This window comes from Aspergillus sydowii (assembly GCF_001890705.1).
Source record: "Aspergillus sydowii CBS 593.65 unplaced genomic scaffold ASPSYscaffold_5, whole genome shotgun sequence".
In the NCBI taxonomy this organism is placed as follows: Eukaryota; Fungi; Ascomycota; class Eurotiomycetes; order Eurotiales; family Aspergillaceae; genus Aspergillus; species Aspergillus sydowii.
In genome coordinates this window covers 2197186-2223149 of record NW_024467863.1, presented here as the reverse complement: position 1 = coordinate 2223149, position 25964 = coordinate 2197186, and the positions used below count along the sequence as shown (strand labels likewise).

At 50.2% G+C, this 25964-nt stretch overlaps 11 protein-coding genes across 11 annotated transcripts; 6 read left to right on the top strand and 5 right to left on the bottom strand.

The window, feature by feature from the left end:
* Window positions 1–2339: 2339 nt before the first annotated feature.
* On the top strand, window positions 2340–5016 carry ASPSYDRAFT_178609 (uncharacterized protein; the record flags this gene model as incomplete). The annotated part of the gene is made up of 16 exons (XM_040843482.1): window positions 2340–2564; window positions 2617–2778; window positions 2828–2935; window positions 2987–3057; window positions 3105–3215; window positions 3262–3288; window positions 3335–3377; window positions 3428–3470; window positions 3518–3608; window positions 3712–3845; window positions 3905–4310; window positions 4358–4429; window positions 4481–4527; window positions 4587–4660; window positions 4726–4856; window positions 4920–5016. 16 exons carry the CDS (start codon window positions 2340–2342, stop codon window positions 4942–4944), a joined length of 1770 nt encoding a protein of 589 aa, XP_040703071.1. The 3' UTR covers window positions 4945–5016.
* Window positions 5017–5741: 725 nt separating this feature from the next.
* Window positions 5742–7924, top strand: ASPSYDRAFT_132795 (uncharacterized protein; the record flags this gene model as incomplete). Its single annotated transcript, XM_040840619.1, has 2 exons — window positions 5742–6262; window positions 6348–7924. Exons 1-2 carry the CDS (start codon window positions 5920–5922, stop codon window positions 7922–7924), a joined length of 1920 nt encoding a protein of 639 aa, XP_040703070.1. The 5' UTR covers window positions 5742–5919.
* Window positions 7925–8188: 264 nt separating this feature from the next.
* On the bottom strand, window positions 8189–10338 carry ASPSYDRAFT_45691 (pepsin-like aspartic protease). Its single transcript, XM_040847097.1, has 4 exons — window positions 9704–10338; window positions 9376–9653; window positions 9071–9322; window positions 8189–8995 (listed from the first exon to the last, which is right to left on the bottom strand). The coding sequence occupies exons 1-4, from the start codon at window positions 10024–10026 to the stop codon at window positions 8658–8660; spliced, it is 1191 nt and encodes a 396-aa protein (XP_040703069.1). The 5' UTR covers window positions 10027–10338; the 3' UTR covers window positions 8189–8657.
* A 2682-nt stretch (window positions 10339–13020) lies between these two features.
* ASPSYDRAFT_89973 (uncharacterized protein) lies at window positions 13021–13893 on the bottom strand (the record flags this gene model as incomplete). Its single annotated transcript, XM_040852257.1, has 1 exon — window positions 13021–13893. The coding sequence occupies one exon, from the start codon at window positions 13891–13893 to the stop codon at window positions 13021–13023; it is 873 nt and encodes a 290-aa protein (XP_040703068.1).
* A 329-nt stretch (window positions 13894–14222) lies between these two features.
* On the top strand, window positions 14223–14511 carry ASPSYDRAFT_132791 (uncharacterized protein; the record flags this gene model as incomplete). The annotated part of the gene is made up of 2 exons (XM_040840618.1): window positions 14223–14228; window positions 14285–14511. The coding sequence occupies 2 exons, from the start codon at window positions 14223–14225 to the stop codon at window positions 14474–14476; spliced, it is 198 nt and encodes a 65-aa protein (XP_040703067.1). The 3' UTR covers window positions 14477–14511.
* A 288-nt stretch (window positions 14512–14799) lies between these two features.
* ASPSYDRAFT_45687 (uncharacterized protein) lies at window positions 14800–15883 on the top strand. Its single transcript, XM_040847096.1, has 5 exons — window positions 14800–14983; window positions 15039–15121; window positions 15176–15233; window positions 15301–15385; window positions 15463–15883. Exons 1-5 carry the CDS (start codon window positions 14927–14929, stop codon window positions 15645–15647), a joined length of 468 nt encoding a protein of 155 aa, XP_040703066.1. The 5' UTR covers window positions 14800–14926; the 3' UTR covers window positions 15648–15883.
* Window positions 15705–17378, bottom strand: ASPSYDRAFT_178603 (uncharacterized protein). The gene is made up of 2 exons (XM_040843481.1): window positions 17244–17378; window positions 15705–17192 (listed from the first exon to the last, which is right to left on the bottom strand). Exons 1-2 carry the CDS (start codon window positions 17289–17291, stop codon window positions 15909–15911), a joined length of 1332 nt encoding a protein of 443 aa, XP_040703065.1. The 5' UTR covers window positions 17292–17378; the 3' UTR covers window positions 15705–15908.
* Window positions 17379–18268: 890 nt separating this feature from the next.
* ASPSYDRAFT_178602 (CRAL-TRIO domain-containing protein) lies at window positions 18269–20023 on the bottom strand. Its single transcript, XM_040843480.1, has 4 exons — window positions 19181–20023; window positions 19082–19123; window positions 18924–19023; window positions 18269–18872 (listed from the first exon to the last, which is right to left on the bottom strand). Exons 1-4 carry the CDS (start codon window positions 19931–19933, stop codon window positions 18358–18360), a joined length of 1410 nt encoding a protein of 469 aa, XP_040703064.1. The 5' UTR covers window positions 19934–20023; the 3' UTR covers window positions 18269–18357.
* Window positions 20024–20561: 538 nt separating this feature from the next.
* On the bottom strand, window positions 20562–21305 carry ASPSYDRAFT_89968 (SDR family NAD(P)-dependent oxidoreductase; the record flags this gene model as incomplete). Its single annotated transcript, XM_040852256.1, has 1 exon — window positions 20562–21305. One exon carries the CDS (start codon window positions 21303–21305, stop codon window positions 20562–20564), a length of 744 nt encoding a protein of 247 aa, XP_040703063.1.
* An 821-nt stretch (window positions 21306–22126) lies between these two features.
* On the top strand, window positions 22127–23518 carry ASPSYDRAFT_178598 (uncharacterized protein). The gene is made up of 3 exons (XM_040843479.1): window positions 22127–22181; window positions 22233–22866; window positions 22922–23518. The coding sequence occupies exons 2-3, from the start codon at window positions 22297–22299 to the stop codon at window positions 23459–23461; spliced, it is 1110 nt and encodes a 369-aa protein (XP_040703062.1). The 5' UTR covers window positions 22127–22181; window positions 22233–22296; the 3' UTR covers window positions 23462–23518.
* A 487-nt stretch (window positions 23519–24005) lies between these two features.
* ASPSYDRAFT_89966 (sugar porter family MFS transporter) lies at window positions 24006–25889 on the top strand (the record flags this gene model as incomplete). The annotated part of the gene is made up of 5 exons (XM_040852255.1): window positions 24006–24293; window positions 24352–24548; window positions 24600–24659; window positions 24704–25392; window positions 25459–25889. 5 exons carry the CDS (start codon window positions 24006–24008, stop codon window positions 25887–25889), a joined length of 1665 nt encoding a protein of 554 aa, XP_040703061.1.
* Window positions 25890–25964: the final 75 nt, after the last annotated feature.

Below are 25964 nucleotides of genomic sequence, written 5' to 3'. Positions count from 1 at the left end.
AAGAATGGAGTCTTCAGATTGCGGAGGCGGCATTGGTGTTTATATATGGCTGTCGTCGACGCCTGGTTCGGTTGATGCAGACATTTTAGATGAACTGGACTGCGAGAGGTAGCTGAAAGGCTCAAGACAGGTAACAACTCCCATCATAATAGAAATTCTTTCAATCCTGACGGCGAGTTTAATCACTATTGACTTTTGTTCTTATCTTCCATCTTCTCTTCCTTGCACCCGAAGGGTTTTGACAACAGCCCTTAGCCGTTATCACGGTCAAAACTCTAAGAAGTATGGTGGTGTATGAATTTGTTTACTCTTCTACCTAGTACAATACATCCGTAGGTGGAAGATCGTGACCTAGATTAAGCGGCCATGAATGAATTCCCTTGATTCCCGAACACACCGGTGCCGATGGGGATTATACTAGCCCTGCGAAACAATGGACTCCTATACGATACCAAGGTTGCCATTCCGCTGGCAGTCTGTGGCTTTTGCCCAATGCTAATAGTGAGAGCAGAATCAATGGGCACTGGCTGGCTGAGCATCAGGCATGCAAACGCCCTTATTTGATTGCATTCCTGGGTGGCTTGGGGTATTTGCTTCACTCATGGGGCATTTATCGCCTAAACAGCCAAAACCCGATGGAGTCCACGTGTTAACAAGTATAACAGATCGATCGAGCAGTCCATAGTGTGATACTCTTGCATGAACGAGATCGTTCCCATGCACCATATCTTGATGGACATCCCCGCCGCAGATCTCGATCCCAAGATCTCGATCCCAAGATCCCGGTCGACAATCCTGGACTCCACTGTGGACCGTAGGGTTAAGAATGCCGTCAAGTCCCTGGACCGCAAGCATAAACATTGGATCTTTGGTCGATCAGGGAATCGTGTAGGTGCAGTTGCGGTAGTTGACAGTGGTGGACAATGTCAGGCTCGGCTGAAAGTGAACCTCAAGCTTTACAAAATCTCACAGAGCCGGTGGCCATGAACATCCCGTACCAACAGGCTATACTCATTGAGAAATTTGCTTCGCCTGTTGAAGCACGTTTCTAAAAAGCTACATATCAGCAGGTCCGGTACGAGCTGCCTGGAGGGACGGAAAACATGAGCGGACAGTTTAAACGTCCACGTTGTCTTCCAAGTGCGCAATAGCAGTGCCCCAGTCCTCTGGCAATGAATTACCGGGGACATCGCCCAGTGTCTGATGGATTTCATCAGTCGTGACGGCAATGAAATAGATATTAAGAGGTTAACAAACAGCTCGAGTAACGACGGCGAGGAACACAGCTGGTGCCCGACGATAACCTCAACTTCGACCATATTATTACGTTTTCGTGTAGGGATAAGAGACCACAGGTTAAAACCACACGCAAAGCTATAAAGTCCAATTATATAGAGCCGACACCGGCTTAAATACCCGCTAAATCCTTAGTAAGAGACAGCATTTTCCCGGCGTATGGTTTTTCTGACGAGGGCCTTAGTCTAATAGTGCCTGCATGATTCAGTAGGTGTCACCGATCTATGAAGACTATAATGCGATTCATGCATTGTAACAAGGTCTTCACATCCAGGCGGCCCGACCCGCTGACGTCCCAAGAAACGTCTTGAGGGCTGATACGCTTCCATTAAAATTAAGCTGCTTTAAATTTAACGAACACAGACAGACCAGGGACAGGAGAATCAGAATATCAGCTGAGATTGACGGTCTCATTGCGTCAACTGTGGAAACGCCCGTTTAATCAACCCATTGCGACCCCGCCGACAATAAACACCCTCCAGGCTCAATGAAGCCCTAGAACTGCGTACTACATACAAGGGCGGTCAATGTCTTATACTAGTCTCCATGTCCCAGCTTAAGCCCGTAGAAAAAGCCGTTTCAGGACGGGTTTGGAGCTTGCACCTGTGCATATATCTATATGGGACCCCACCAGAGCACGACATTTCCCCCCATGATTGTGAATCAAACTGCCAGCACTAACGAAGTTGACGCAAGACCCCAGCAATATGGCATTACCGTACGATAAATGCTTATGCCGGAGAATTTCTATCATTCTCAGAAGCATATTGTCACCAGCTGCTGATGCTGGGGACCCTTTCAATAGAAGCACAAAGTCCGATATCAAAGAACGTTCTTAGACCAATAACATCCTTGTAAAAAATGCTATGATTCTTGGAAGACCGACAAGGCGACGCCAAGACCTAGAATGATATCGCAATAGATATCCAGTGTTTCGTCACGAAGCTAAGGCGAGCCCACCGCGTTAGTTCTTCTATAAGTAGCAGTTTATCGTAGGGACGGACAAAAAAAATTTCAACAGACAGCTGGGACATACAAGCAATATGCCCGACAAGAAACCATCTGTGTCCAGCTACCCCGATGACTCTACGGTGCCCTCCGACCATGACAGCGTGAAGAGCAAGCGCGCAACGGACTCCGCACCGCCTTTGGCGCCACCGCTGGCAACCCATGAAGGGCAACGGGCGGAATCGGTCCTGGGTGATGCCATCTTGCGGTTTTTGCGAATTCGCAGGGGTCCTAAGAAAGAGGTGTACGACCTTGATGCGGTGAGTATTGTATAAAGCCAAGCGACAACTGAAAGCTGCTCATTTGATAAAGGTTGCGACCCAGCCCAGCATCTGGGACTCTGCAAATATTGACGAGTATAAAGAGCTGTATATCCATCCTAAATGGGAGAACTGGCGAGCATTCGATCCGAGCTTCAGATGGACGTGGCGCGAAGAAAGGGCGGTGCGCCGCAAGATTGACTTGAAGATTATGGTAAAAATTACGATATATTCAAGGCAGTCAAAGCTAATATAGTATTCAGATCTGGGTTTGTATCATGTTTGCTGCACTCAATATCGATCGAGGGAATATCTCCAACGCCGTCTCAGACAACATGCTTGATGATCTTGGTCTCACGCAGGGCGACTATGTAGGTGCCAGCAGCTGTTTCTCTCCTGATTTTTATACTTACGACTATTAGAACACCGGAAAGACGATTGAGCGCGTAGGCTTCCTCGTCGCAGAGCTGCCATCACAGATTATCTCCAAGCGGTCAGTCACCTCTGGCAAATTCCTATGAACACGGCTGACTTTGATAGAATCGGGCCCGATATGTGGATTCCTATCCAGATATGCCTGTTTAGTACCATCTCAGCTCTGCAGTTCTTCCTCGACGGACGAGCATCTTTTCTCGCTACTCGCTACCTGATGTAAGGAGACTTTTTCACATTATAACGTTCTCTGCTGACCTCCCAGTGCGACATTCCAGGGTGGCTTCATCCCGTAAGTTATTTCTACTATGCATGCTTCAAAGGGTCTAACGTGATAGTGACACTATCCTCTACCTGAGCTATTTCTATACTGGCCCATCCGTAAGCTACTTCTGCAGCTGCTATCACTAAATCTTTACTGAACATTGCAGCTCCCCGTGCGACTGGCCTGGTACTGGATCTCTGCGCAACTAGGTAAGCTTTTTAGTATCGACGTTCCGAATCCTTACTGATCACCCCAGTCCAAATTGTTACCGGCTTTGCTGCGGTCGGCCTTTTATCCATGCGTGGTGTCCTGGGCTACGCTGGCTGGCGGTGGATGTTTCTCATTGAGTAAGTTTAGCTGCCCCTGGAATATGTGAACGCCGTTAACAACGTGACTAGGGGCATCTTTACATGTACTCAACTCAGAAAACACTACCTCGACAGTCGGCAGTGCTAACCTGTGTATAGTTCTGGTCGGCGTTGCCTCGTTCTTCCTCATGCCCCAATGCCCAGCAAAGACCAAGAGCTGGTGGAACCCGAAGGGCTATTTCAATGAGAAGGAAGAAAAGATCATTGTTAATGGGGGTGAGCTATCTGGACCTCCACCCGCAACCGATTCAGAACAGCAGCTAACTGTGTCCTAGTGATCCGCGATGACCCCCAGAAGGGAGGAATGTACAACAGACAGGGTCTCTCAGTCCGACAGATTTGGGAATGCACAAAGGATTACGACATGTGGCCACTGTACGCATTAGGTCTGCTATTCGGGCTACCAAAGTACCCCGTTGACCAGTACCTCACTCTGTCTCTGCGCCAACTCGGCTTCAACGTCGTCCAGACCAATCTGCTTTCCATCCCGTATATTGTCGGCGGCAGTGTCACCATGTTGCTTATCACGGCCTTTAGTGAACTGGTGAACAATCGGAGTTTCGTGGCGATGGCCGAAGATGCTTGGTTATTGCCCTGTTTTATAGCCCTGCTTGCCCTTGCCGACCCGATTAGTCCATGGGCTTATTTTGCTATTGCCACGGTCTTGCTGTCGTTTCCTTAGTACGTGAACACCAATCAACTAGTGGGCTACCAGCTGATATATACAGCACTCACCCGATCCAAGTTGCCTGGACCAGTCGAAACGCTGGGTCCGTACAGAACAGGACTGTTTCCGCGTCGTGAGTAGCTCATTCCAATGACTTGAGTACTATCTAACACTTCAAATACAGGTTGTACAATATGTGGGTTCAAGTCAGTGGAATGATAGGCGCAAACAGTACGTCCCATTACCTTCGCTTCACAAAAGTAACCAGTTTTATACTAACAATCACTCAGTCTACCAATCAAGCGACTCGCCCCGATACTTCAAAGCGAACAGAGGCCTGCTTGTCATTTGCATATGGATGTGTGTAAGTCAAAGTCAAAGTCCATACATTGTCATGCATTTGATCCATGAGAACTCACACCAGGCCAGGTAATCCAATACCCGGGCACATACTTTTACTACCGGTGGCGCAACAAGTCAAAGGCCAGAAAATGGAATTCCATGAGTCCGGAAGAGCAGCACCATTACAGACAGACTACTACTGACGAGGGCAATAAGCGGTAAGGTCCAAGCCCTGGCCTCTTGCTTCCGAATCTATTGACGTGGCTAATCCTGCATGATAGACTCGATTTCCGATTTGCAACTTAGTTTGTTTATGAAGGTGGCAGATTAGAGGCTCATAGCATTCTTTTTGGGGACCTGGATGGATTGTACTTTGACGCTTCATAGCCCTTCAGAATGGAGCTTGACCCAAAGAGAAATTTCACATCTCTGGCTTGTCCTGTGCTATGTATAAATGGAATCAGCAGGGCGCAATCCCTACCAGCCACTCTGTCTACGATTCTACGTAAATTTTGGCCCCTATTACCTACCAAAAGGAGACGGGGATAGCCATCCAAGACGCGGTACAGCTACAGTTGTTTGCAAAATACTACTGGCACGATCCTAGGAGGAAAAAACATTACCGACTCAGAATACATCACTTGAAAGCCCTTGTTAAATATGCTAAGCAAGGAGGCATCATAGATTCCCATAATAATATTTCTAATCACGTGCGTAAATAACTATATGATAAAGAGGATCAGCGACTGTTAAGATAAAATAAACCCCCAAGCACTACAACTGGCCACGAATTATTTGTGGCTGTGTATATACTGTACGGCAATGATTCTTTTAAATTTTTTTTTTTTTTTTTTTTTCCTTTTCACCATTGTCGTGTTGAAAGAATTAGCGAGGATGAGGAAATTATTGTACCACGACTTCAATCCCTCTGCTCGCGTTCTTTCTGGCTTTGATTGTGGGGCAGAAGTAGGTGGGTGAAGCCCCCGCGTTTTCTCCAAGCATATAATTGGCTGACACGGGTCATTGTAACTCCGGATTGCGTCGGCTGGCACACTTGGGCCCTGAGGCCGCTCAGAACCGTGGAACCTGACTGACTCCACGGACCGTGATCTATAGAACATTTCGGACAGAAAACTCGTAACTCATCGACATTCCTCTCTCCAGTCTGTAAGCTACAATACGGTCAGTGGCGCCCTGATAGTTGAGCTCTTTCTTGCACCTTTATGTACCAGCGTTGCGGTACTTCCCAACCAGAGTCGCCGCTAGCCGTTCAATGCATTCATGATTATTCGATCCGATACTCATCGTCACATTCAGAAGCACGCTTTATATTTCTACAAAATACGCAAACCTAGCGAAATGGCTGAAACAGCGGGTCTTGCCATCGGAGCAATCAGTCTTCTCTCTCTAGCGGCCACCTGTGCTGATGCCTATCGCCTTCGCACCGCCTTACGGGACTACCAGAGTGACGGGTCAGCTCTACTTATGAAAATTGATATTGAGAGAGCTAGATTCTACGTTTGCTTAAAGGGACTGGGGATTGTTGAGGCGAAGTTGGACGAACAATTACTTCTCGAACCTGGAATCATACAGCTGGTCATGAAGGTTTTGTATCAAATTCAAGGTTGTACCACCTACCTACTCATCTCAGTCTCCCTGAGGCTAACGTCCGGTTCCTTAGTGCTGATCGTGCGTATTCCGTTTATTAGGAACACTAAGGGAAACCGCTAAAATTACCGGGAAATACCATTTACCTTACCCCAAGAATCCGACACATCCAGCAAACCATGAGGGACACATTAAGGAAAGACCGGAAGCTCGCGCAATGCCTTCCATCACTTCCCTGCCTCGTGAATTCTGGGAGCATCACGGCTTGACAATAGAGGAGAACGGGTGGCAGAAGCAGCCTGAATCGCAACTGGATGAGGGAAACATGTCTTACAGGAGGAAGCTAAAATGGGCCATCATTGATAAAGCTCGCTTAACAAATCTTGTTGAGAACCTCAGGATATATAATGATAGCCTGGCTAGCCTGGTGCCTCACTTGCAAACGGTCACAACGAAAAGGCTTCCATCCCTAATTCTGCCACGTATCAGCGATGAAGAAACTATGGCAAGCATTCAGGATGCCTCCGCCGACAGCTATCATACCTTGTCGCAAGCAGCAAATTTTAGGGAAGTGATGCGGAAGTCACTAGTACGCATCCAGTCGGAAAGTGTCGCTGATTACAAGTGGAGAATCAAAAATGGGCCAATCTTTGCACTCTCAGAATTGTTCTCTGGGTATTTTACTGGCGAGTATCTTGGTACCAGTGTGGTGGTTGAAAAGAAGGCCGTCGTCACACAACGCAATAATTTTTGTTTAACACAAAGAGTGGATGCACTCGCCCAGCTTCTTATGGAGGAAACTAAACCCACAGATTTCAGAATCTTACATTGTCTTGGCTATGAGACGATGTCTGGCTCTTACTGGTTCATCTTTAGATTCCCGAATGGAAGCAACACAAGTGTTCCGCCAAGCAATCTTGCGCGCATCATATCCAGATCGAACAAACCTTCAGCGAAGGGTAATCCTTATCCCACCGCAAGCGAACGCCTTAAATTAGGGTACCAAGCAGCTCTATCCCTGCTCCAAATACACTCGGTTAACTGGCTTCACAAAGACATAAGGCCGGACAACCTTTTGCTTTTTGCAAAGGAAGGCAGTCAAGACTATGACCTGACACAGCCATGGCTCGCCGGCTTTTCGTACTCTCGCCCGTTCAGTGCGTATATCTCTACGGATTTACAGAGGCGAGACGCGACAGACTTATACCTTGCACCAGCCTACAAACAGGTTGCGGGAAGTCTAACACGATACCAGAAGAGGTATGATATCTACAATCTCGGGCTCATACTTTTTGAAATTGGTATCTGGGATACGCTGGAAAATTGTGTCTCAATAACCTGTGATTATTGCCTCATGGGAGAGAAATACACCAGCTTCCATCCTCAAATAATGGAACCAGGGGCAGGTTGCAAATTTGATGTGGCGTACCATTTTGCTAAAGATAACCTATATCTACTAGACGATTTTGCACCGGAATATAGAATTGTGGTAGAAAAGTGCCTTGCGGGGCTTCTTCGTTCTACCTCAAGTAGCGATAAATTTGACCCTATAGGTGGCTGGAGAGAATGGGACGACAATGCTGATGAAGCTGGTGAGCTTGACCAGAAATTTACCATGGAAGTTGTTCAAGAGCTGGAGAAATTATTGCCAGACGTTGGCAGCCAGTCCAGATCTTAGGTAATATGAATGCACAATGGCCTTGTGAAAAGAAGACGTGAATAGTATTCAGGGCCGTCCTCTTTTATTAGAAGGCACTTTCACACTCCCAAATTAGCGCAAGTTAGAGCGCAGCCGTCTGATTGTACACTCATTACAGTTGGCAGCCTTTGCCATTGATGGGACAGTGAGTTCACTACTAATAATCATATCCTGAATTAATTCCAATGTTAACGCAGCCAGATTGGGTGCCACCACTATTGCTGCACTAAAATAATCGACGGGACCGGGCACCATTTTTGCAATCACCTGTATTCTAGACAACGACGGAAAACAACTTAACCCAGCCAATGCTAAATATTCAACTCCAACCCCAGCATTGGGGTGCATGAAAAGTCCATCCACCCCGGATAAAGGCATTGCCTCCATCTGCCCCGATTCTGATGGAGGCCAGGAAACAGGTTCTCTTAGAGATCGAGGTCGCAGGTACTGGCTATAAAACGGGTTGGTGTTGAGCACGCTGGGGCTGAAAGAGGATACGGGCAACGTGGAACAGATATAGAGACTCAAATACACCAGCCAGGCGTGATCTGCTCGATTCACCATATATACTATTCAAAAAAATACATTGCCCACTGCCGCATTCAAATCTCATAACCTCACCCTCACAGAGCAATGAACGATCTTCTTATCATCGAAGCACCCCCCTCATCTCCAACCACAACAACAACATCACAAACAGTCATTAAATCTTCTAAGCCTGAGGCGCAAATCCCAGCTTCGGCCCCCGCGAATCAAAAATAACATATTGACTCTTCAAGAACACATCACCAAGGATAGAAAACTGCAGCCCCTGGTTACTCTGGATCCCACCGAAGCAAGTCTCGCTGCCCTCCGTGATGGGCGCCCAGTTGATATGCTTGCCGGGCACGACAGCGACATAGTTACCGATGGTGAGCGTGAAGGCGGGCAGGTCACTGCTGCAAGGGAAGACGAAGCCGCCGGCCTGATGGTCGTTTTGGGCGGAGGGTACTTTGTCGTAGTAGGCTTGGACGACTTCGTCGTCGAGCATCATTAGGGTTGTGCCGGTATCTAGATGTTTTCTATCAGCTGCGCTGTAGGGTATATTCAGGTTTCTTGTATGCGACGGGAGGAACAAGGACGTACCAGCAATGCCGGTGAGAGAGGTGGAGGAGTTGCTGTCTCCACTGCCCACGCCGTAGCTGTCGGCAGTGAACTTCCAGAATCCGTCGCTGTTATCGACATCGGCGTACGCGATAGATCCCTTGTACTTCTTCTTGTCGATGAAGCCGAAGTCGTAGGCCCCTGGGGCGTGGTGCTTCAGCGCGACGGCGAAAAGGGGAGCGTCCAGCTGGGACTTGACGGTATCAAAGAAGGTTGTCTGAGGCTTGGGTTGAACTGTAACTTCAATAAGGGGGTTGTCTTAGAGGGGAATGGCAAATTGAGAATACCAGTGTTTATAGAGCTAAAAGCAAGGCCTAGGAGACCGTCATTGTTGCGATTCTGTACAAACTGCTCGCTGATCTGCTTAGCAGATTCAACGGCCTGGCCGCGCGCAGTGATGCTGCCCACAGCGACAGTGTCCTTGTAAACATCACCGCTAGCGCCACTGCCGTCTCCGTACTGGATCTTCCAGGTGTAGCCGTCCAGCTTGGTGGAGTTCCCGGCGGGCTTGTACACGCTGTGGCCGGATTGCTCGGAGGCAGGGAGCTCAGTCGAGAAGACCCAACTAGATACAATCAGCGCAGGAACAACGTCAAAGCGTATTGTACAACATACAGATCCGCAGAGCCGGTATCAAAGTCCAAGTTCAGGACCTTCCCGCCTACAGTAACGGGGGTCAAATACTGGGAGTCTTCCTCCTCAGGGTTGGCAATGACACTGCCGCTGCCGGCGGCATCCTTGACATTCTGCGGCACAGTGGCACCATACTTGTTCAAGGCACTGGCGTAGACTCCAGGGATATTGATGGGCTTAGGTGCGGACTTTGGGGCCACAACCTGGTTGACGGTGAAGCCTTTGCGAGGTTTTACTCCGGGCAGAGCGGACGCAACGGCGGAAAGACCAAGGGCGATGGTCGTCACTTTGCTGAAGACAACCATTTTGGAAATCTTAAAGAGTGAATAGAAAGCGAATGATGGATGAATCAGTGAAAAGAGTGGCAGAGCAGGAGACGGGAGATACTTCGAAGACGAGAGTGATGATTCTACAGTACCTCACCAGGTCCTGAGGCCATCTTTATACCTGAGCCAAGGTGGGTTGCAACGCGGTCAGGAGACTCGCCTTGCTCTTCAAACATATCATGAGAATTTGTCCACGTCGACCGCACCGGAGTCCTTCTCATCGCGGTATAGGGATGAGAAGATCCCAAGAAATCACCGCAACTAAGCTTTCAGAAGCCTTGCAAGCCCCCGGTATTAAGCGACGACAAGCACTCGAGGTTGCAACAAGACTGGTGCCAAGACAGCCACAGACCGGGGGCAGTCATGGAGCAGGTCTAAGATGATAAGGGATGGGGGGAGGGAGCAATCAGAGCGCGCAGTGGCATTGCGTAGACCCTGACGGGGCGCCATCGTGAATGCTACTGTGGAGTCACGGAGATGCTTGTTTAGGGCAAGATTCGACGGTCTGCAGCTGGTGGTCTTGTCCAGCACGGGCTGATGCACGGGGATGGCCGGGCGGCGCGTCATCTGGATTGCGGCGACGCTGATGCAGAAGAATATTCATTCGACAGATTGTGGCGATCGCCATTCGGACAGAGTTGTATCACGGTGGGGAGAGCAGGGGCTGATACACCCGTCGGGAGGTAGACGGCAGGGTTCACCAGGCACCAGGAGGTGGCTATGGTGATTGGAGGCATCAAGAGAACTGACACAAAAGACACGAGGTGCAAGAGGATAAGAGGGTCACAGCACGATCCAACTAACGGCTGATCGCCGTTCAGCTGCAGATGAGATACAATGTCTGTTCCCCTGTCCCCCTATCCCCTATAGAACTGTCGCTTGTGGAAATCGCACCATCAGTTGTGATTTTACTATCAGTCGTCTAGACAATTGTCAATCTTCAAAACTCTCTCAGCATTTTCCCGATGTGACGGTGATAGTTTGGCCATCGAGCATTGCGTTTCAAAATAATATAAAGCGGATGCCCGCACGGACAAATCACCGTCGTGCAGGCCTCGTCCGACAGCAAGCTAAAGGCGCGACACTGTCGATCTCGGACAGGGCCACTCGAAAGCCATTGACAGGGTCCTGATGGAGCAGATCACTGGCCAGTCTCGCGATACCCCGTTGGCCTATCATCGTTTGTCTGTCCTCACTGGTCGCAGCATTACTTAACAAGGTTGTACCTGTTCTAGATGTTTGACCATCTTCATTCATTTTCATGTGATGCCCAGGAGTTCTGATACTCTCAACAGGGCAGTCGCGCTTATCATCCTCGTGACAGAATTTCTATACTTCATATATACAGCTTCGATAACTGAACTCGCGTACGGATTCGATATGCTTTCCTGAGTCTAATTTCATTGTGAAATTCCCACTGTAAACCCTTCCTTCACACGTAAACAGCACAAGAGCTAGCCCCTACGACTTCCGTCAACAAATACCCCGGTCGGCAATAAATGTAACTCAAATGATTGTTTTGACACTCTCCTAAACTAGTAGCAAACCGCGATTGTTTCAGAAGGCGGCTGGGATAGTGTTTATCCCCCGCAATCTGCCCAGAATATCCGATTCGTGACGTCGCTGTCTAATGCTCGTAGATCAGGTCCATGGAAGAGGCGTCAATTGTTAATAGATAATGGCCATAGCAGAAATTCATGAATGGGGAAGGTGGCTACACTTGCTACCCTATAACCATGGACTGAATGATGGTAGTGTTGTTTATAAAATTGGAACCATCTCTTAGTCTACACGATTTTGTTCGCCTAGTACAGCGCTCTGCACATACACCATTCACAGTTTGACTAATAGTATTGATTGATATTATATCTGTTAATGAATAAGCCCTTGATGGTCTGCCTCCCCCATTGTCGCAGTTTCCATAGATCAACAGCCCACCATCGACAATAGTATCCCGCAAAAGGGGGGCTTCCTCTCCATAGGTGTGGATATTGATAATACTTCATCCTCGACCCCTTTCCAACCAAACTCACTAAAGCAGCGACCTTAGGATCGACGGATGGGCTGCACATCACTGAGATGCATCTCGTAGATGGACTGGGACGGGATTAGGGGCGCGGATCGGGTTCTGAGGCCCCATTTGCTGGCTGTAGGATGCTAAAGTATCTTGTTAGACTGGTTGATAAAGGGTTGAGGTTTGGAGGTATACATACAGTAAAGGCCACGGGGGCAAGGAGCGCGACCACGAGGCTGAAGAGGATAGAAGAACGCATATTGGATATTTTAGAGTTGAATGGTATTGTAGTGGTGTGTAAAGGATGGATTAGAAGAGATGGATTGATTTAACAGATCAGAAATTCAGGAGTGGAATAGAAGGGGTATTTATAACTTGATAGGCCTGGATTTGTGAGCAGCCCAGCTGGCTAGACTTGGTTTTAGGCGTTGCTCACTACAGGCGATGGGAATCACAGGCTTTGGGAGATTGGGCAAGAATATGGAAGTATTTGGTGATGTTTCCGGCAGAAGGTAAAAGCCAAAGGTCTCGAGTCGTGAGCCACTTCACAAATCTCAATTACACAGGTCTTTCGTCCAGCCCTTGAGGAGCGAGGGTAGCCTGTCACAGTCAAGTAGTGCATCACGTACTCACATCTACAGGCTGATTATCTTGCAAAGATGGTAGGATTCACGGCCTTAGTGACGCTGACAGAACTCGACCGGTCTACACGATAGTAGACGCAATTAACTGCTGAGGTGATAAAGACGTACAGGATTAAACATGAACCAGGCCCAAAGGACCATGTCCTTGTTACACTAATAAGTGTGCGAGATAGCTGGTTATCGAGCAGCCATGCAACCACTCTAAGCCTCTAACCACCCCCAACTGCGCTAATACGTAGTATATTTACATGGCCTTTGGTGTAGCGGTCCAGCGTCTCAAAACAATATCTATCCCCCCTGGCGCTATCAGGTCTATCAATTCTCCTGCTCCTCCCACGTTCGCGCGGCGATAAATTCCAACATTTCATGACTGACTTCAATATCCCGCTCTCGCGGAACTGTCGGCGACCTCAGGAAGAGCTCCTCGAACCCGATCACTAATGGTGCCCCGGTGATGCTGACCCTGCCATTGCCGTTTCGCGAAACAACAACGTTCTGCTGCTCGTATTGGTGGCCTTCTGCATTCGTAGCCCATTTCCCAATGACTATCCTGCGTGCATTGCTGCCGATCGAAAGAGTTATAACACTTTTCACGTCTCCCTCTGAGGCCCGAAGCCAGTATCTGACATCGGAGCGTAGCTTGGCCTGTGTTTCCGACAGTGCGACCTCAAGAACAACCACAGGCCAGGCTCGAGACCTGCCTGGGGGCAGTCGTATTGGCCGCCACGCCTGGTCCGGCTCCTTGCCGCCCATGTCTCCAAAATGGCAGCCACTCCCAATACATGCCAATGCAAGGTCCATCCCAAGCGGCTCTAAAGCCTTCAGCAGTATCCGGTTGAAGGTACTGGAAGCGGTTGAATGAGTTGTAGATTCGGGCATTTTGACTAGCAGGAGCTCGAGGGCTGCGTCATACGAGCACCACTTTGAGAAAGGGCCTGTTTCGGGGTCGCGGAAATTGCTATCGAAAATGCCTTTACTAACTCCAGTCACAACAAACCACTGGTCGGCGCAGTTTGGCGGGTTGTTGTACTGTTGACTGAAGGCATTGTAGTCGCAGAGGAACTGCTCCCTGCCTCTGTACGCATAATGTGGGATTACGGAAGGTGCGAGACTTCCTAGGAAGCCACGACCGGGGTCATTCATGGAGTCTTCGGCGTCTCCATTGATAATCGACCCATTAATTGCCATGCTGAAGACGAGTTGGGCCGGTAGGATGTGAAGAGTGTGAACCTGAGGATTGTACTGTAGGTAACAGTGAGCTGGGCTGTGGTTTTGTTCAGGGTTTCCCAATGACATCAGTTCCTGGATCGGCCGCTTGACTCTACCAAATAAATAGCACACTCTGGCTGGCTAATTGTGTGCATCCTCGGTGCTGTGGTGGTCTGACCTGCAGGGCCCTTACACGTCTCCGAAGCTTACCCTTTCGACAACTGTGGCGCGGCCTGGGCCACATTTTCTCTCCGTCTGGCGCCTTCTCCTGATCTGTTGAAGGGATCGGAAATGACGACCTTGAACGAATGAGGGTGTGTTCACTGCTTGATGTTATTTGTCGGCGGTTGCATACTAACTCCGCCGGGAGGTTCTCAAGGAGAGCGGCTCCCAGTGTGGCGTCATTCACCTCGTCTTTGTACACAATTTTTCCGACTTCGCTGGGTCCTGCGCTACAGACCGTGCTGCTATCGAGGCCATGGGCGCCGTTCCGGCTGAGGCGGGTGGTGAGCGTGCCCTGACTATTACCTCGGGAACTATGATCCTGGCGCAAGGAGATTAAGTAGAGAGCGTGATGCATTTCATCCTGAAGTATGTATATACCACGATTGATTAAATATAAAAGGAGTGCCCGGAAGGCCCGGCAAGAAACTCATTAAGAGCCATGCATTAGCCCCAGTCTAGACCCGTCGCACCTCTAGCCTACACCTGGGCGCGCAGCCTTGCAGGGCTTATCACCCAATTAAATCCTCAGTTGCGTCCATATCACAGCCTCGCCGTCTGTTCTCGATGGCCAAGTCTATTGATGACGCGGCCGTCAGCCTCAGCCTCAGCCTTGCCAGATGAAAGGGAGGGGGGAGGGATTCCTCAACTATGAAGGAAAGTCGTTTGCGCTGTTAACTCAGGATGAAGTTGAATTTTTACCATTACAGCTGGAAAGCCTCACTTCACTTTCTGTAGGCCTTTCGTCATATCTTTGTCTAGCTCTTTCCAAGTTCTTTGCGTCTGCACCATGGTCTGCTACCTTATTGTAAACCCTGATCCGCGGACACCGGGAAACTTTACAAATGTAAGATAGGATAGTGTACCATAAACCTGGTTCTATTTCTTGCTAATCTGAAAAGCTCGACGGCCGTCGTGGCTTCCTGGTCAAACTCGGCGATGGTGAACTGGGAGACAGATACCAAGTTCACAACCCCACTGCCTAGTGTGCCTCCAGTTTATATATCGCAGTCTATCCATGAGGCTGAGTTCTCTATAGTGGAGTACAGAACCGCAATCACAGACGCGACGACAAGTTCCGTCATAGCGTCACCGGAGTACGTACACTGTCACCTATATAATACCGGTGACCCTGGCCTTTGACTTATACTAAAAGTGAAATAGAACGGCATACGTGCCAATAAGCAATACGCTCTCGCCAAGGCGCTGGAGTATCAGTATTTCAAATGGGATGATCTCGACCCGGCAAGTATGTATACCTCAGAATACAATAGTAAATGGACCGGCAAAGCAACGGACAAACTGATTGTATAATTATCCTACCAGGGACTGAATGGCATAAGGTTGCGGAGGTTGGCTATGGCATGACACTGGAAGACATCCGACAAAAGCTTGTCCGGGCGCTGGAGCTGTTCCCGTCTGTTATATATGGAAGCAATCTGGATTCTTGTTCTCCTCAGGAGTTTGATGATCTCATGGAGGAAATCGGCTCTAGTGAGGTTAGCCGATAGTGACCATATATTTGTCTTGACATTGCGTTGAGACTCTGACAGGGGTGGTATGAAGCTACAGGACTTAAACCAGGGGCGTGGTCGATCTTGAGATTCTGGGGCTAGCCCAGATGTACGAAGCGAAATAAACAATCTCTTTGCCACATAGCAGGTAATTGGAGAATACTAATACAGAGCTGCCTCATACGTTCATTTAAGCTAGGTACTACGTCAACAATGCTAAGGTTAGATTAAGTCATGGAAGTACATTGGTATTCAGACCTATGGTACCATAGCTGCGTTGAGATGTGTTTCAACCAAGTCGAACCATGTACCCCTGGATCCAGACCTCCTGAATGTCCTAACCTGCTTCACAAATCCTTGCAGTTTTGCGGCGCAAACACTTTGCACTGTGAATGATGATAAGATCCCCAGTATCTCCTCGCCTGGGCCCTCGACTTCAAACATGGCCACTATTAAAGGAAACACCACTGGCAAGGCCGTTGAGTCATTGCCGGTTGACCTGGCGAAAGAAAACATTTCAGAAAAGATGCTATTAGCAAGCCCTGCTGCGGCTTCATCTTTGACTCCAAAAGGAAACCGCAAGCGGTGTATTACCAAAAGCGCTGCGAGACGATAGACCTTCGCCTGGGTCATCATTATCAGGATCTCGTGTTTCCCGTGCTCGGTGAAGAAGCCAACAGGCGCTACTGGTTTCCAGTCTTTGATCTTTTGCTCTACGTCACCCAGCCAGTTGCAGTACCCTGGCTGGGCTTCGGACGTGCCGGTATCATGAACGGCGTTTTTGGCGGCATTACTGCGCACACAGAGGTCATACAGAAGAGGTAAGAGAGTTGAACAAAGACCTGCATAGCGATCCACAAGGATACGGTCCGGCAGTGTCAATCGGATGACGGGGACTTCGCGACGCGCTAGACATTCAGTCGTGTCTACCAGGATCGGGCATATAATCACCGTGTCCATTGCAGGAAAGTTGACCAGCCGCGGATACCACTGCTGGGCCGATATCATGGCGCTGCGCACGATGGAGTGGGCTGTGGAGGAATTGGCTGTGGTGAGTATGTCAAATACGTACATGGCCTGGCCAAGGAAGAGAGCACACGCGGCATCATAGTCATGCATTACTGTCACACTTCGGAGACGCTGAAGACCCTTTGCTGCCTTATGAAGATCGGGACTTTGCCTGTGCAAGACAAGCGAACTTTGATACCGCGTCATTAATCCGAGGAACGCCAAGTATTCTTCGGTCAGAGTCGGTGCTGACAAGCGTAGAATCCAGTGGACCGCCCTTTGGCAGTCAAGAGCGAAGGTAGTGCCTAGCATGAACGGCATGTGTATTACGGCGAATTGTTGCTCATCCTCGACTGTGCGCAGTGCATCCGAGATAGTCCGGAGATCGGTGGGGGCAGCAAGCAACCGCTCTGGCGCCGCGATGACGGGGGTAATCCCTCCCTCTGTCATCTCAGTCGGCATATGCAATCTGGACTCTGCAATGGAGGCGCGGGTCGAGACACCGCGGTCTCGTGCCTTGGGTTTGCTGCGTTGCTGTTGCTCAATACTCCAGACCTGCATTTGGCCATGTGGAAAAGATCTCACGGCAGGCCGCCGGCCTAGACGTCTGTTTCTTCGAGATAAAGTGCACATGATATTCAAATGGCGGCATCTAGAGCAGGCCTGATGGTTGCCTGCAAAGGAGCATTTCTCCTTGTTCCCGTGGCAGTGGTCGCAAGCGCTTACAACCATTGTGCAGACGGGTTAGGGTTCTAAGAAAGAGACTGCTACGACTGCGGTTGAAAGGGATGCACTTGTATCATGCTGGTCTGAGCAACTGGAATACCACCGTGGTTTTAAGGATTGTGGAGGCTGCTTCTTCCCCGGATTATAACCGTGAGTCCAACCCAAGCCAGCCAAACCAGGCAAAGCAGTTCCTCAGAAGTCCAAATTGAGTGTCCGTGCTGCGACCGGAGTCATATGGCGTCATCTGAAGTGGTTCACGCGTTCAAGTGCTGGTGAACGGTCAACCAGATGCAGAACCCAGGCGCGGGACATAGAACACCCCACCTGGCATATGGCTCTCCAGTCTCATAAAGCCTTTATGCCAATGCCATTGCCTCGATTAGGCAGTGTCCAGTTGACCGGGTCTGCGGGGTATTGTGGGGGTTTGCTGCCGATCGTGATGTCCACAGAGGTCGCCGAAAATGGCAAAAATGGTCCGGTCCCACCGATGGCTGTACATGGTGCGGTAAAGTGTGTTAGATAAGAGCCTTGGTTAGGTAGGTTATAGATTTGGAATTTTGGAACTATTGTTTCCGGCCGTCCAGAGTCAATGCGTCTTTGCGGAGGTCGTTCCATATGAGCACTCCCCAGCTGTCTCAATGCCTCCATTGCGTCACAAAACGCAATCAACTGCTGCAGCCTCGAGTGTAGGAACCTTAATCTGAAGATACATGCGTCGGTGATCCCCCGCACTGTAGATCAGCTCATCTGTTCGGTACTTTATTGCATTATGGATCCAGGTAACCTCGGCCCTCGTTGAGGTTCTCGCCCGGTGATATTGTCCCTGTTGCGCAGACTAAAGGCAGGGGTCTCAGGAAGTTCCAGTGCTGGCGACCAGATGTATGGACGGGTTAAAGGATCTATTTCACGAGAGCTGCATTATTCTAATAGAGGATAGACTGACTTAAACTACGTATCCCTGAACAATAACTGATTAGACCGCCACTTCCACGAATTGCGCGTCGTTAGTATCCAAGATACCCTTCTCCCCCTGGCCGTTTGTAGCCTTGGGTCCTGCCTCTGGGTAGAAGTCGACTTCACCCTGTCCCTTGATGACGCCCGTTCGATCGAGGATAGACCGCGCACGCACATAGGGGTCAAGCGTCCAGTAATTGTCGCGGAGCTTCTTGATCAATTCATCTCTACTGCTATTCACGGAATCATCATCACCGTCCGGTTTTGAGATCCACTCAGCAGTGAGGTTAAAGAACTCATCAGCCAGCTTCTTCCTATCTGCAAGGATGGCATCTCGTGTTTCTGTGTCTTGTAGTTTATCATCTTCATCCGGCTTCGGTTCGATACATTCGTATTCCCAGTCCTCTGCGCCGCCGAGCTCCTTGACGATGCGGTTCTGGGGAATCAGTTTCTCAAGGGCTTGCGCGCCATTGAGGAAGTGGACTTTTGCGGCGACAACCGGGTCGAGGATTGGTTGGATGAGTTTCCACATTCCTATGTGAATCAGTATTTATACCAGACAGATTAGCAAAGGGTCGGACAAACCGCTAAAGATCCAGGGTGCATTGTAGAAGATCAGCGCGCCCAGTGACTCGGGGTAATTCTCTTGGAAACTCTCAATGATGAACTTGACTGGAGGGAAGTCCTGCAATTATATGTCAGTCTTTTGAAGCCCAACGAAAAGAAAATTAAGGGCCGCTTACCCAGTTCGACATCGAGAAGGAGGTCAAGTCAAACACGACTGTCTGTACTCTGAATTAGCTCCTGCGTTAGCTAAAATATCCAGAGGAAAGCAAGCATACTATCGTTTCCACAGGAGGAACCATCGTAACCCTCAGCGTCTCAATAGAATGAACAATATAATTATTCAAGGACCTCGCCGTCTGGTCGCTCGGGTTATGCACACGCGCACGTATAAGAACGATCGGACGCCCCGCGGCATCAACACCATGGATATGACCCTTGCCCGTCCTCAACTGAACCAGGAAGCCCGCGCCAAAGCTCCTTTCTTCACCGGATCCATTGCGCTCTTTATCCAGGGCATACCCCTCGCCCTTGCAGAGGACGTCCTCGTCGACTCGGAACTCGTTGACGCGCCAGTTCAGGGCCCGGACGAGCTTGAGCCACGCCTTGGGGACGTCCCATTTCTCGGCGCGCAGGAAGCGCAGGAGGAGAGAGTCCGGGTGGTCTTGTTTGAGCATGCTGACGTAGGCTGCGCGGAGCTGGTCGCCGTGGATCTGGGTGAGGACGGACTGGACCGCTTTGAGCTCGGATGAGGCTGTGTTTAAGCTCTTGAGAGAGGCAAGCATCTTCGGTGGGATTGCGGATAGTTCGTCGTCAGTTGTTTGCGGCTGCGAGCGGCTGAAGGAGAAGAACCGGCGATGGGTCTTGGGTGTGTCCGGAGACGCAGTGGGAGACTTGGCTGCGCCATCGGGCTTGGTGTCATTGGTATCCCACGACTGGAGCAAAAGATTCCAGAGGTCGCGCAGCTTCGCTTCCTGCGATGGATTGAGGTTGCCAAGAGAGCCGGGGGGAGGGCTTGTCGGGGCAGTCATGGTGGAAGTTGGGTTGGGGATCAATGGAATGGGAAAGGAAGCTGCAGAGGCAGAGGCGAATTTAATTTAATATCCATTAATGCCATGGCGTCCAATCCATGTGATAGCTTCCTGCAGGAAGAGGGGCCGAGGGGCCTGAAAGTGGAGGAGGGGCTGGCTGCGAGATCTGCAGCGCTTCTGGTGATGCTATTGGGATGCGATGCTGGACTAACTGGAACCTGCAGTAATCGCCCGGCCACAAGGAACCTAATTGTCCGTGCGAGGCCGGATTGCGAACGCGGTCCTCCTGATTAACCTTGACTGAATCAGAATGCTTGGTTGGAAGGGTAATCTGGGGAAGTGCACATGGGGTTGTGGTGGATACGCCACGATCTAGCACAATTCGTTCCACTGTGCCTCCACTCGATGATCAAACAAGATTCTTACAGGCGATATTATACGGTCGCAGACAAATTTGAATTACAGCTCCAGTAGCAGATACTTTGCTTTCCATCTCAGTTCACAAAGCCCGTTTCAGCGGACGGCGTTATTAAATACTATTTAAGGAGTATGCAGGGACATAGGGTCTGAAGAACAAATGGACCGTAAAACTCACTGTGATAAACGACATAGATATACATCACTCCAACTACCAAGCCGTCATCCCACCATCAACCTTGATATCTGCAGCGGTGATATATGAAGCCTCGCTCGATGCAAGAAAACAGGCCACTGCCACAACTTCCTCGGGCTTCCCATACCTCCCCAGCATAACCTTCGTCATGTAGTCACCCCTAAAGGGATCCTGCAGAGCCTGCGCTGTCTCGGCCATGTCGATCTTGCCAGGCGAGATATAATTCACCCTGATCCCCGACTCACGGCCCTCCATAGCCAGGTGCCGATTCAAGTCAAGGACATCTCCTTTGGTCTTCCCCTGTGGCAGAGGACTGACAAACCCATCGATCGAACCAATATTCACCACGACGCCGCTCGCCCTTTTCAAATGTGGCCACGCCACCCGGGTCATCAGATGAATGAGATTGAACTCCTGGCTGAAGTTGTTATTGAGCCGTTCCTGGTAGAAACCGTCCTTCCATCCCAGGTAGGCCATCGAGGCATTATTGCATAGAACGTCGATTCGGCTGTACCTCTCCATCGTGAAGTTGACGAGTCTCCCGCATCCTTCTGGCTTGGTTAGATCGCAGGGCGCTAGCGACATCATGGTCCCTCCGATGGCCTTGACCGCTGCCTCTGTTTCTGAGGCTCGGATTGCATTCACGTCGCAGCCGACAATGGTGGCGCCTTCTTGGGCGAACGTTAGGGCTGCTGCTCGGCCCATGCTGTTGCCGGTGCCGGTTATGATGCATACTTTGCTATGGAGGCGGGGTTGCATCTTGATGGTGTATAAGTGACTTTGTGAGCTGTAAAGCGGTAGAATCTCCCGATTTTTAGAGGTGAGGTGGTCTTCTCCCAGGAACAAGTTGAATAATACCCCGGATATCAAGCCTTCAGTACACACCTGATAGGGTATTTATACATAACATCTACATCTTTCTCATGGTGCGCTTCACAACCTCGAGGGTGGATAGTGAACTTTCTACAAGGACGCTATCATGAGTACTGAGAGCAAAAGAGCGGATTCCCCTTTGGGCATTGTCTAGAGCGAAATGATTCACAAGCTGTGGCCTTCCCTTAAGGCCGGCCGCGAGGGTACGGTAGAACCACATAGTGCTGTTCAGAATGGTCATTGTGTACTTGAAAGTCCTGTACTATGTGAAACTGCATGGAAATACCGTGAATGATGCTCGTGACATGAATACATAAGATACACAGACCGCGGAGTGAATAGACCCAAGGCAGCTGCACCAGGACTCTGTTTAGACTTGAGCTGTCTGGACATCATTGGCTTGATAGTATCCTGTTAACATTCTTGAGTCCGGAACCGTTTTCGCTTGCTCCGCATCGTAAGATTAAACCGTCCACCGGCAGATGGGTTGGTGATCAGAAATATGGAAGTCGCTGTATATCCACGACATTGATGTCAATGTCAAAAGCATACTTGGGGATCACCGAATTTAATCTCCATTCAGGGAGTGGAGGTTGTATCTATAGCCCCGCTCGGTTCCCCAGTTTTCCCGATGATGTCATTCATCACGACGTATAATGTCTTCATTTCCGTCCTCTTCTCGAGTTTCCCTGCCTCTGCAACATTAAATTTGGTACAAATCGCGTGATATTAGGCTGCGTGCCATGGCGACAACTGAGGTTGGTAAGATAAGGAGTCACACCAGGTATGGCTAACCAAGCTAATACCCTGCAGGGACTTCTACACGCGTCTACACAAGGGTGCTAAAACCCCTTTACTCTCTTTACCAGGCTGCAGGATGTCAGGCTTTGCCCAGCTGTTCCTGTCTAGCGGTGTCACTCGGCCACACCATCAGCTGTCACGATCCCACGCAGACGACATCGACCCTCTTGACCCGCAACAGCGAAAGGGGCTTATTGCCGTCTCTTGCATCGCAGCAGTTTCCCTCCTAGCAACATTTTCCCTTCTCTGTTTTCTTACCTATAGATTCATCTTCTGGAAGAAATACTACCAGCGCCCACTCAGACTCAACCACTACGTCGTACTCGTCTACAATCTAGCCCTGGCCGACGCCCAGCAATGCCTAGGCTTCATCATCAGCCTCCGATGGCTCGATAAAGACGCAGTGCGTGCGTCTGACCCATTCTGCTTTCTCCAAGGCGTCTGGCTCCAGATTGGAGATCCCATGAGCGGTCTGTTCGTGCTTGTTATCGCAGTGTATACCGCACTGCGCGTCATGCGCGATTACCATATTAGCCAGCGCCTGTTCGTGACGGTCGTCGTGAGCCTCTGGGTATTCGGAATTCTCCTCTTCATCATTCCAATCGCTGTTCTTGGCCGGTGGGCGTGGCTTCCTGCGGTCGCATGGGTATATATTCCACCACCTGAACTCTTGTGGCATGTAACCACTGACTAGGATATAGTGCTGGATCGCCCCCGGCCACCTGGCATTATGGGTATGGACACATTATTTCTGGATATTCCTCACCCAAATTGTCACTCTCCTGCTATACACCGCACTATTCATCCAAGTCCGACGGCGGATCGCCGAATGCGCCAATCTCGGAGGCCGACGAGCGAGTCTGCGCAATATGCAGCGCGTCGCCAGCTACATGGTGATATACCCTATCATATACACCATCCTGACTGTTCCTCTCGCTGCGGGCCGCATGGCCAGCCTAGCTGGGAATACGCCTAGTATTACATACTTTTGCGTTGCTGGGTGCCTCATGACACTATCCGGGTTATGTGATACTATCCTTTATACGCTAGCACGGAAGCAGTCGGTGCTTGATTCAGAACCGAGGAGGACGAGCAGTACTGCGTCGGATTTGCTGGGTAGTAGAAATGGCGTCTTCCAGACTGGCGAGGACAATGCTATATATGCAGGGACAACATCCCATGTTAGTGAGCCCATGGTCCAGTCGGACCTAGGCGAGAACATTCTACAAATTCATTATTAGAATATTAGATGAGGAAACCCTACTCTACACTAGGATCTAGACCGAACACGATAAACCATTCCTTCCTACCTGTCCTCTACACATACTTGGACGCTCCCTCGGAGTGGTTACCATATCCGTACCACTGACCGATAATGACGCCAACTAAGCTTCTGCATCTGGCGCAACAAAGCGAGCCCCTAGAGCTGGCCCATGGACCCCCCTCCACCGGCGCTCAGCATTGTATGGAACGTCGGCGAGTCCAGAGACGGCGGATAGACCCGGAATGACGTCGGAGTGACAACTTTGCCATGGACAAGGGCTATCCCCGCGCCCGGTGACATCTACACCCATGGCTCTGCCAACTCGTGGTCTGGGGAACTGGCGATTTAACTTTGATCGGTGGCGAGTCCGCTCTGTTGGCACCTGGAGGGCCCTGCACAGCCCGTCATTAATGCCCGTCATTGATTCCACGCTGCGTTCGTCTCTGGGAGAGAGTATTAATTAGACGTCTGTCCCCTGGCCTGGCCTTCAGGAACTCATTTCTGGAAACGTCTCAAGCAAAATGGGGCTAATGAACAAACTGCGCCCGGACGTGGGCTCCCATTTCCAGGACCCGCATGCATTAAGACATAACAGCGAAGATCTAGTCGACACGCCTATAAAGGTGGTAACATGGCGGTCCTTCGTGATGGGCCTTTTCGTCTCGATGGGAGGATTCACCTTTGGCTACGATACCGGTCAGATCTCTGGGTTCCTAGAAATGGAGGACTTTCTGCGGCGGTTTGGGGAGCTGCGTAGTGACGGGTCTTATCATTTCTCTAATGTTCGCGCTGGATTGATTGTTGGTTTGGTGAGATTTAATTCCTTTTTTTTCCTTCTTCAGCGTGTTAATCGTGTTGAATTCCTAGCTTTCTATTGGAACCCTGATGGGAGCACTCGTCGCAGCCCCGATTGCAGACCGTATCGGTCGCAAATGGTCCATCAGTGTATGGTGCGTCATGGTGTGCGTTGGGATCACTGTCCAGATCTCATCGCCAGTGGGGAAATGGTATCAAGTTGCCTTGGGTCGCTGGGTCGCAGGGCTGGGAGTAGGAGGGCTGTCCCTGTTCGTCAACTAACCCTAACTTCCTTGCTTTCATTCCACTAACATCTGCAGTATCGTACCAATGTATCAGGCAGAAACTGGCCCGAGGCATATCAGAGGAGCCCTCGTCAGGTATGCATCATCTCCCATCGAATTATACATGCTAACAACAGCAGCACCTACCAACTCTTCATCACACTGGGCATCCTCATCGCCAACATCATCAACTTCGGCACCGAACGAATGACCGGCACAGCGTCCTGGCGCATCCCAATGGGAATCACCTACCTCTGGGCCATCGTGCTAGGAGTAGGAATCACCTTCTTCCCCGAAAGTCCTCGCTTCGACTACCGCCACAACAAACCCGACAGGGCCATGACCACTCTGTCCAAGATGTACGGGATCCCACGCAACCACCGCGCCCTGCGCATCGAGTTCGACGAAATCGAGGAAAAGTACCAGCTCGAGGTCGAACGCGGCCAGGCAACCTGGGTCCAGCTCTTCCGGGGCCCGAGGATGGCGTACCGCGTGGGTGTCGGTGTAGCCCTACAAGCGCTGCAGCAGCTTACCGGCGCCAATTACTTCTTCTACTACGGCACGACGGTCTTCCAGGGCGCCGGGATTGATAACTCGTACGTCACGCAGATGATCCTCGGCGCGGTGAACTTCGGGACGACCTTCCTGGGTCTGTACCTGATTGAGAACTATGGACGGCGACGGTCTCTCATCACCGGTGCACTGTGGATGTTTGTCATGTTCATGGTCTTTGCCTCTGTAGGCCATTTCCAGCTTGATAAGCAAGATCCGTCGCGGACGAAAACTGCGGGTGTTGTGATGGTCGTCTTTGCGTGTCTTTTCATCCTGGGTGAGCCACCTACCACCTCTACCTCTGTACCTCTCCAGCTTCAATAGCAACAGCTGACAATAACAGGATTCGCCTCAACCTGGGGCCCTATGGTGTGGACGATTATAGCAGAACTTTACCCATCCGAATACCGTGCAAAGGGTATGTCACTCGCAACAGCCTCCAACTGGCTGTGGAACTTCCTCCTGGCCTTCTTCACGCCCTTCATCACGGGGGCGATCGATTTCCGATACGGGTACGTCTTTGCCGGGTGTCTATTCCTAGCTGCGGGCCTGGTCTATTTTGCTGTCATTGAGGGGAAGGGGAGAACCCTAGAGGAGATTGATACCATGTATGTGATGAAGGTGAAGCCGTGGAAGAGCTCCAAGTTTGTCTTCCCCGACGAGGACGAGGCCGCTGGGCGTTCGACTTCGCCGGAGGAGAAGAAGAGTAGCGCGTCTCATGATGGGCCGCAGAGAGAATGGCAGCATGCTGAGGGCGTTGCTGAGCAGGTTTGAGGTTGAAGATTGGGTTGATAGATTGCGTATACTGTATGCTTTTGTGTCATTAAATTCATAAAAAATCTGCAATAT